The sequence below is a fragment of the Lycium barbarum genome, chromosome 11, assembly GCF_019175385.1.
Source record: "Lycium barbarum isolate Lr01 chromosome 11, ASM1917538v2, whole genome shotgun sequence".
In the NCBI taxonomy this organism is placed as follows: Eukaryota; Viridiplantae; Streptophyta; class Magnoliopsida; order Solanales; family Solanaceae; genus Lycium; species Lycium barbarum.
Window position 1 is genome coordinate 28467871 of NC_083347.1, and position 10541 is coordinate 28478411.

The window sequence follows — 10541 nt, forward strand, 5'->3', positions numbered from 1 at the left end:
TCGGATTTCTAGTCATGTGTGAGGAGGCGCCAGTATCAAGGTACCAGATTGTTGCTGGTGCTTCTTGTAGGTCATTGCTGACAAACCTTTCGGAGAATTATGTGGAACAATTGAATGGTTGAAGTGATTGTGACATTCCAAAGCTGTGTGATTATAGCGAAAACAAATATGACATTATGTCATCGATTTATTAACATTTGGAGTAGGCGGAGGGCCAAGGGTGCAAACCAACACGAGAGGAATTACCAAAATTGGTATTCTAATTGTTCTGGGAAAATCCGCGACCACGATTCTTGTTATGATATCTTCCCCGACCATGATTTTGATTAGATCCAGAACCTTGATTTTATTGATTGAAAAAGCTGGTGTCGTTAGTATTTTTGGTCCACCGATTTCTGAGAATTATCAGATGAAATGGCTTTGATGTGTTCTTCTTCTATAAAAAGACGAGGGCGTAGAGAAAAAAATGAGGGAAATGGCCTATTGGAATTTAATCCCGAAACAAACATTCTGTATGAAGGATGTAGCCCTTGCAAAGTTTGAGTAACAAGGTCCTCATCTGATATTGGTTTACCGATTGTGGATAGCGCATTCTATAAAGAATGCAACTGTTGTAAATATTCGTCCATGTAAAGAGACCCTTTCTTGAAATTCTGAAATGTATTTTTAATATGGATCATAGAGGAAGAAACATGGTCAAGAAAAAGCTTTTCCAGCATGCTCTAGGCATGATGAGAAGTCTCACAGTTATAATTTAGAAGTGTGCCAAGGACGGATGGTGACAACGTTGCATTGATCCAACTGTGAGCAGTTGTGTCACACTGTATCCATAATGTATACTGTGGATGAGTGAGATCAGGGCATGGGATAGAACCTTCCACAAGGTCGAAAAGACTATGCAAGAAAGGCTTGAAAACCTTTTTCCAAGTGAGATAGTTCAAGTAAGTAAGTTCAAGAGGTATAAAAATATTTATGTTAGAAATTGAGGGTGGCTGGATGGGGAGCACCAAAGTGACAGGTGTGGTGTTTTCTGGAGAAGAAAGAGTGGCTTGTGTGGTGTTTCTTGAGAAGAAATGGGTGAAGAAGGTTCCATCGTAAAGAAAGAAGAGAGGAAGGATCTTTTACGCTCTTGATACCAAATTGAATATGTTCTGGTGGGATAATCCAACACCTGTTGGTTCATATATTTATAGTACAACCACGATAACAATACAATACAAGAATGGAAATGTAATAAATCCTAGGATACATACAATCAATTAAGATATATTATAGTAAATGCTAATATCTTGTAGATCCACTAATGCCCTGTAGATCCGCTAATATCCTGTAGATCCTCTACATATGTGCAAAATATTCCCTCACACCAAGAATTATTCCCAAGATCACACAAACTAGAGCAACCCCCAAAATAAATTTCAGGGGAATGGCAGCAGGACCTTCGACGTGTTGAACTTGTGATTCACTGGAGGATGGTTGAGTTGAAGAGACTTCTGACTTCTTCTTGCTCTTTGTCTTCGTTGGAGTAGAGAGCATTTGTCCAATGTCTATGTCCCTAGATTTCACCTCTACGTCATCCTTTCGATCACTACTACTGCCACCAATATCCTGCAATTTGAATTACAGTAATTGAAAATCAATAATAATCTTTCGAGCTATTTCATGATCATCATAGTCACATTTATTGCATTATTTACATTGCTCTTATGCATAATAATTGTACGCCGGCATTCAGCTAAAAACTACAGATTTAAAAGGATAAGATGTCCTTGTTCATTTAGTTACTTATATGTTTCAATGTGCCATCTTTCTTCTATAGGTCAAGCATGTGGAACTATTCTGATGGTAACAGTAGACTTAGCAGAAAACAGGTGGCTGAGAGAAATGATGTGGAAATGATAGGATCAAAAAATTCGATTTGAGATACCCAGCAAATACGTTTCAGGAGAGAAACTAACCTTCTGCTTGATAGCATCAGCCTGCTGCAATTTCTCCTCAAGTTCCTTGACTTGGTTTTGTAGAACTAGTACTTCATTGCTTTTGGCTTGCAGCTCCTCTGATAAACTCTTCAAAGTTACCTGCTGCTCCATCCCCTTATTGGACATAGCCTCTTTCTGTGTTTTTGACATTTCAAATATGAGTTAGTAATCAAGCTGGAGAAGTAAATGTTTAATTTTCATGCCATAACAGAGGAAGAGGAGAACAATAAACATTTACTGGGACTATCACGCATTTGGCTAATTATTTATGCTCTAGAATGTTAGCTTGGTTGTATATTTAACTGTCTAAAAATAACATTACCTCTTTTTTCACTTGAGCCTCAGCACTAGCTAAGTGATCTTCAAGCTCCTTGATGCGGCTTTGCAATTCAGACTTCTGATGAATCTCAGCCTGGAAAACTTCTAATTGACTCTTCAGAGAATCTTCACTTGACTTGATTTCTTTCAACTGTTCTTCAAGATGTGCTATGACACTTTGCAGTTCCTTTTTAGAGGCTTGATGCGTTTCATTGAGCAAGTTATTTTCCTCCTTAATGGATGATAACTGTAAATAGTGAATATTTTAGAATAGTAAGTTGTTGAGACGTAAATATATGCACCTGCAGTAATTGCATATAGAATAGTAAGCTGTTGATACCGTTTCAAAGTGTCACTAACCTGAAGTTGTAACTTCTGTCCTTCAGAACTAAGCTGTTCTTTTAAGTTGTCTATAACCTGGTTTGAGGATTTAAGCTCTTCAACTGCTTCATTCTTCTCGGCAGACACAGCTGACACTTTGGCTTCTAAATCATTGAGTTTAGACCCAACTGAGGCCACTTCTCCCTTTAGCTGCGAGTTCTCTTGAGTTAGTTCTTCTTTCTCTTTTTTAAGTTCGGTACACTTCCCTTTCAGCTCTTCAACAATGCCTTCAAGCCCAGTCAAATTCTTACGGCTTTGCTCTAGTTCCATTTTTTGACTTTCAGCCAGAGTAGCAGTTTCATGAGCCTGCTCTTCATATGTTTTCACCAGAGTTTCAAGAGAGTGTAGCTTAGCCATTAACTCTTTACCTTCAGACTCTTTGTTGGTGAACTTTTGAATGGCTTCCTGCAGCTTTGCCTCCGTTTCTGATATGCGGGCTTCAGTTGCTGATTGAAGTTCAGAGGCTCTGGAATGCTGATCTGACAGTTCTGTGATAGTGTTCATATGAGAAACTAGTTGTTGAACACTGGCCTCCTTTTCTGCATAGGCTGAGTTTAACAGTTCTTCAAGATCACTTACCTTGTTCTTTAGAAGCATATTTGTGTCCATCAATTGTTGGTTTTCAGATAAAACGCTTGCAGCTTTATCTTCTGCCTCCAATATTTTCTCTTTCGGGTCCTTATTGACAGTTTCAGATGAAGCCAGCTTCACCAACACCTGATCCAGTTCTTCCTTAACAGCTGAAAACCTTTCCGCAGGTTTACCAATCTGCCCCTCGTAACTCTTTAGCTGATCTTCAAGAGCCTTCAGTTTCTCATTCAATGTTTGTGCCTCTGAATCTCCGCTAACAAATTTGCCAGTTGCTTCTTCGAGTTTGAGCTCGGAATCCCTTTTCAGAGTGTCATACAATGACTCAAGCTCTATGCTTCGAGCTGTTGCTTGCTTCAAAACATTTCCTTGTTGCTCTAGCTGCTCTTCTGCTGATTTGAGCTTCACCATCACCTCACTCTCTCTCAATCCAGCAGCATTAAGATTGTTCTCAATACTTTCCAGTTTCTGTTGTGTGGCACTCAATTCATTACGCAGGACCTCAAGCAAGTTTTCTGTTTCATCTAGTTTTTCAATTGAATTCCTGTACACATCCTCTAAGTTACTCTTCTCCTCTGTCACACTGTTCAGGCATTGACTCAATTCCTTCTCCTTCTCCTTGGTCTCCGCCAACGCAACCTCAAGGCTTGATGATTTTGTTTGGAATGTCTCTACTTCTGCTTCAAGCTCAGATACCCTGTCAGAGTGCTTCTTTGATTCTGCTTCTGCCGCCACACATTTCTTCTCTAATGTGCTTATTTGTTCTTCAAGCTCCTGAATTCTACATTTCTCTGTTTCGAGCAATAGCTCCAAATTACTCACCTTTTTGCTCGTTTCCTCTACTTTTGACTGTGATACCAGCATCAAGTCCTCTAATTCACGGTTGCGTTGATGGGTGGTGTTGGCCCGACCTTCATGCTCAGCACACTTGTCAGCAACACTTTTAAGCTCCGCTTCAAGTTCTGAATTACGACCAGTTGATTTGACCAACTCAGAATCAAAATGAGCTATCTTCTCCTCGTACTCCTGCAATCTTCTCAAGCTCTCCCATCTTTTTCTTGCTTCCAGGGTCTTCTGAAGGGTGGCATTTAGTTCAGAAACTTTCCCCGAGAACTCCTCTAGTTCCCTCTTCGTATCATTGCTTTTCAGTTCCGCCAGAATTATTTGCTGTTCTAACTCCACATTCCTTTCTTCAGCTGCAGCACAGCGATTTTCCATTTCTTTAAACTGCGATTTTGCTTCTTCTATAGCAGTATTGGCGATTTTTAGCATGTCCTCAAGCTCAACATTTTTCTGGTTAGCTGTAGTTACGGCATATGCAGATTCACGGTAAAGCTCTTCCAATGATTTCAGTTTAGCTTCAATATCTTCCTTTAAACCTACTTCCTTCTGAAGCTTCAACTTTGTGTCTTCCAACTCAGATAACTTAGCCCGAAGATCTTCTTTACTGGATGATAATAGAAGCTCAAGAGCCGAAATATCATCCTTGAACTGAGATTCAGAAGCTTTTCTCCTGCCCAGCTCTTGGCTTAATTCATCTATACGAGTTTCTTTTGATGCAAGTTTCTTCTCAAAATCCAAGGCCCTCTTTGTCTCTGATTCTGCAAGTGAGCTACTTTGTTTGTGCAACTCCTCAAACTTGCGGGCCTCACTCGCAGAAGTCAGCAGCTCTTTCTCAAGCTCTCCCATCTTTTTCTTTGAGCTTTCAAACTCGAGGCTAAGTCTGTCAAATGCCACCTTAACCTTAACATGCTCTTTGCTGTTCAATTCGTGAGCTTGCAATGCCTCTTGCAATGCTTTAAGCTCAGTGTTACATCTCTTTTCTGCTTCGGCACTCTGCTTTTTCAATTTCTTGTGATCAAGTTCAAGCCCTTCAAATTTCTTTGCAGTTTCCTCCAACTTCTCTTTTGTGAAAGACAATTCATCTTTTAACTTCAGATTTTGAGATTCAAGGTTTCTTTCTTCTGCGCGGACACTCGACAATTCATCGTTTAAATTCGATATTTGAGATTCAAGGTTTCCTTTTTCTGCTCGGACCGTCGACAATTCATAGTTTAAATTCGACACTTGAGATTCAAGTTTTCGATTTTCTGCTCGGACCCTCGACAAGTCACGGTCTTGAGAATCAATTTTTTCTTTTGCTGCTTGGAGGTCGTTCCCCATTTCTACCTTCAATTGTCAAACAGGATTAATATGTACACGGACAACAAAAGATTTATCCCTTCCACTACAGACAGCTGCGGTCAATTTAGTTAAAAGAAAAAGGCCTAATGCATATGCAGCCTCCTAAATTTGCCCCTTTTTTCCATTTTGACACCTCAACTAAGTGTCATTCTCATTGAACTCCTGAACTTAGGCTCAAGTGTGTCAATCAAACACAATTCAACTTACATAATGCATATGGTGAGTTTCATTTTCTTTAACCTTGCGATTGAACGTCAATCGCATCCTACGTGGAAAATTCAACAAATTAAAGCTCCCTACTCATTTTAATTAGGGATAATTTCAGAGACCTCCTCAAAGTTTCGCTTCATTTAACTCCCCTCCCCTTCAGTTTACGATATTATGCTTACCTCCTTTATTTTAGTTTTTTTGTAACAAATATTTTAACCTATTTATTATTAACATGAAAAATTATAGTTTGACTAGTTTACCCTTTTTAAGTAAACCCTTTAATTAATTATTTCTTCTGGAATATCTTCTCTGCTACAAGTTCTTTAAAAATGAAAAGGAACTCCCTTTTACTCAAAGCCCTCCCTAATTTTCGGAACTCCCTTTTACTCAAAGCCCTCCCTAATTTTCTCTTCTAATATTCATTCCACGTTCTTCATCCTCTTCCTCATTTTTCAATGGCTTCAGTTTTAGAGTTTTATGTGCAAAAGAACCAGAGCAAGCTAAAAAATTTAGACATAGTAATAAATGCATTGCATTGCATCAATTACAGTATAATATAGATTATAAAGGAAATAAAATTTCAATTTTGTGGCAAAAGTTGAAAAAAATGAACGTTCTGTTCGAATCCGCCAAAGAGGTAGGGATTAAAAGACGAATAATTGGTATGGAGGTTCTATTGACAATTCAGTTTCCAAATCCACGCTGCTTGGTTCTTTGAGATTAGTTCATAATTTCAGAGGTTATTAATCGAATAAATGAAAAGTGCAGGTAGGGATTTCAAAAATGCCGCAAACTACTTCGGATGTTTGTTGTGCAGAAAAAGGGCACCATGAATATGCTTTTTTACCATATGTTTGTAGGAATATTTAGGGCATTTTATTTGGATGACTTTGGATTTTGTAATGAATTACAGTGTATGGCTCAATATCCGGTGAAGCTTATTTGATAGTTGATGTACACAGGTAAGAACTTGGAGATGTAAGCACAAATTTTCCTTTCACTAAATTCAAATTTAAAATCTAGCATATTTGTGGTGTTTTTATTTCAAGGGAATTTTCTAAAGAGCATCTTTACAAATTTATTAGTAAGGGCAAATTTGGTTTATTGTAATTTTTTATTTTAATGATAATTGGGTTAAAAGAATTGTTATAAAAAATATAAAAAATAAAAATAAGGGAGATAAGCGTAATAACGTAACCAAAGGGGAGGTGAGTGAAACGAAACGAAACGTGGAGGGAGGTCTTCGAAATTTTTAATTTATGCACATCCCGCATTTTAAAATGGGTGTGGTGCTTTAATTGGTTGAATTTTTCACCTACAATGCGATTGACATTCACTCGCAAAGTTAAAGAAAATGAAATTATCATATATGTTACTATGAAAATTGAATTGTGTTTAATAGACACACGTGAGTTCAAGTTCAAGGGTTCAATAAAAACAATACTTAGTCGAGGTGCCAAAATGAAAGAAATAGACAAGTTTAAGGAGTTGCAAATGCATTAAGCCAAAGAAAAAAAATACTAAAAAGGTAGGTAGGTCAAGTGCCAATTAAAAAAATATTAGGATTATGACAAAGTAAATAATAATAGCAAAAACACGATCAGTTCACAGTCACAGCGTCATAGATCTAACAAATAAGAAATTCTGCCAACTCTAGATGCAAAGTTGATTTTTTTTTTCGTCTTACAAAATAAATGGGGACAAAATTTGTAAACTTAAAAGTATAAATTCAGATTCACTTTGTTGTGAGGCCTCACATAACTAGTAGTATTAGATGTTATAGTCTATGGCTTTGCAGTTACTTAACTTACTACTAAGAGATATGCCAAAATGTTTACTTCAGATTTCACCTTTTGTTAAAATTTACTTTCCTTTCGCTTCATGATTTAATTAGTGGTAGAAATATTTACTTCCTTTTTTTTTACTAGCAATATTCTAGAATAATTAGTTTCCTTCTAAGTCTAGTTACTATATTAATTATAGGATATTTAGTTTAGTATTTATAAGGAAAATATGTATTTTTCTTTTATTTTATTCTCTTTATGTCTATATAAATAGAGAGGTAGAGTTTTATTTTTCTATGCAAGAAACAATTCAAGAATCAGTACAAAGAGTTTTAGTTTATTCTCTCTTCAATTTTCTTTCTCGCATTTTTCATTCCATAACAGTGGTATCAGAGCCAAATTCATTCATCTCAATGGGTCTGTGATTTCATTGAACAAGAACGACTTTCAACCACTTTTAACCAATTTTCAACCCAATTTTAACCCTTGAATTTATTTTTAACGCCGGGCTACTTTAAACCAATTTTAACCCTTGCTTTTATTTTTAACGTAGGACTCATTTTTAACCCGTGTTTACTCTCAACTCACCGGGCTCCAATAATTTTAACTCGTGTTCACTCTCAACGCACCGGGCTCTAATTTTTAGCCAATACTTTTTTTTAATTCATATAAATTTTATGTATACCTATTTTGAACCATGTCAAGCATCAATATATCTTTGAATGCGCTCCACAAATCTTTATTGATGAAAAGTGAAAACCATCACAATTGCCAGTGAAGATGAAGTTAAAAAATAATTTTACAAGATTTCAAGAACAAGGAGAAGAATCAGGTCTTCAGACACAAATTGGATACACCAACTTGAGTTTGAGTGGGAATGTTAAAATTTACTTTCCTTCCGCTTCATGATTTAATTAGTGGTAGAAATATTTACTTCCTTTTTTTTCACTAGAAATATTCTAGAATATTTAGTTTCCATCTAAGTGTAGTTACTACACTAATTATAGAATATTTAGTTTAGTATTTATGAGGAAATATATATTTACTTTTTATTTTATTCTCTTTATGTCTATAAATAGAGAGGTAGGGTTTTGTTTTTCTATGTAAGAAACAATTCAAGAATCAATACAAAGAGTTTTAGTTTATTATCTCTTCAATTTTCTCTCTCGCTTTTTTCATTCCATAACACCTTTATTACTATTGTTTTTTTCGACATTCCACAGCCTTTTAGTGAATTTAATGGTAAAAGAAATTTAAAACTAATTGAGTCTTAAGCATCATGGCGTCAGAACTTTACAGTCAAAATAATGAGTTGAAAAGTAGAACCATATTAGCTCAAATTACTTCGCGGTATAGTGTCATATTACTAGGTTTTCTCATGTCTTATGGTATAAAAGATTATTTTCCAAATAAAGCGAGAAAATGGAATATAGAAATACCGAAATTCATATCCACAGAAATAGAGTGGCAAAATTATTATATACACAAAATCCACAAAATAGGAGTGGCAAAATTATTATATACACAAAATATAATAAAAACTTATCTGGCAAAATACATTTGCACACACGACACAAGAGACTATACACGATATATTGAAAACTTATTTGCGCGTAAAAGTTTCAAAAAAATAAAAATGGCAGGCAATCTGAGAAGAAGCATTTAAATGAAAAATTATCCAAGTGAAAAACTGGAAACTACTATAGTATCTTGTAAAATTCATACTAGTATTTAAGATCGAATGCAAATGTAATATGCCATAGATATTCTCCTATTTCAAATCACACAGATTTTCGTTTGAGAAAAAAAATTAAAGAGAACTTTGGCTCTTAAACTAAAGTAATATATTATGCACCAAAATGTTCTTTAATCTTGCAATTTTAGACATGTTACTTGATTGTAGAAATTAAAGAGTTGTCAAATTAGAAAGAAATGCTCATTTTGAGACCAATTAAAAAAAAAAAAAAAGGAAAATAAGACAAATAAATTGAAACATCTCTTTCAACAAAAGTAACACATGATCGGAAGAACTGGTGCTTGATAATCAGAGATGTAAGGCAAGTAAGACTATCAAATGGTTTATGAAGAAGCGAGAATCAATTAGAGAGAAGATGAAGATCAAATCATTACATAATGAGCAAAAAGGTCCTTTTAATAGTTTAATGGAGTATTTTCATATTCTGAGATTCTACAAACTGATTACTAATAAGCAATCTAAGTCAAAGCAAAATTTAACAAAAACACTCAAAATATAAATCGAGATAGAAGTAAGAAGAATTCGACATTCATCACCACAGAAAACCAAAATAAAATCTTCATATAGAAGCTTCATCGACTGATCAAATACTAGAAATTTCACATTTTTTCAAAATTTCTAAGCACGACAATAAGCAAAATAAATACTCTCTCTCTATCCCAATTTATGTGATACCGCTCGAATTTCAAGAGTCAAAATAAAGAAGTTTGATTCCAGAAATATTTAAAATGCATATGAATAAATCGTTGTCGAAGATTTTCTTATTTAACTATTGAAATTCGAACTGTATCACATAAATTATCAAGCGAGCAATATACTTCACATATCAAACATATAACCAATAACACACAAAGTAAACAACAGAGAGATCGATTGCAAATAAAAACAGAGGAAATGATGAGTGCTTACTTGATTTTGATTTTTGGGTGCTTTGCTTCTTTATTGGAGAAAAGCTTTTGTTTGCTGTTTGGGAAATTGGAAAAAGTGCCTAATGAAATAAATCAAAGAGAGTGAGAGAGAATGAAGAAAAGATTGTGCAACAATTGTTGGTATTAATAACAGTAGAAAGAAAATAGGAGAGATGCCTTTTCTTCGTTTGGCTATTTTATGCTGCTACCAGAAGTGGAGGAGGGGGCAAGCGAGGAGGTGTTTGTGCTTGTGGGCGGGCAACGCCCTATTAGAGAATTGTTTTCTTCAAGTGTTGCTCCCTTACCCCTACTTTCCACCCAATTGTCATTCAAAGTATAAATTCAAATTCCTTTTGTTGTGGGGCCTCACGTAACTTGTCGTATTAGATGTTATAGTTCATTACTTTGCAATTACTTAACCTACTACTAAGAG

The 10541-nt window shown here is 35.5% G+C and overlaps 1 protein-coding gene across 3 annotated transcripts; it reads right to left on the reverse strand.

The window, feature by feature from the left end:
* Positions 1–1133: 1133 nt before the first annotated feature.
* On the reverse strand, positions 1134–10330 carry LOC132619009 (uncharacterized). Of its 3 annotated transcripts, none has more exons than XM_060333999.1 (5): positions 10110–10329; positions 2658–5435; positions 2302–2529; positions 1959–2114; positions 1134–1608 (listed from the first exon to the last, which is right to left on the reverse strand). In XM_060333999.1, exons 2-5 carry the CDS (start codon positions 5427–5429, stop codon positions 1339–1341), a joined length of 3426 nt encoding a protein of 1141 aa, XP_060189982.1. In that variant the 5' UTR covers positions 5430–5435; positions 10110–10329; the 3' UTR covers positions 1134–1338. The 3 variants fall into 3 exon arrangements, with proteins under 3 accessions (XP_060189982.1, XP_060189981.1, XP_060189983.1); XM_060333998.1 differs by having other exon boundaries at positions 2302–2544; positions 10110–10327; XM_060334000.1 differs by lacking the exons at positions 1959–2114; positions 2302–2529 and having other exon boundaries at positions 10110–10330.
* Positions 10331–10541: the final 211 nt, after the last annotated feature.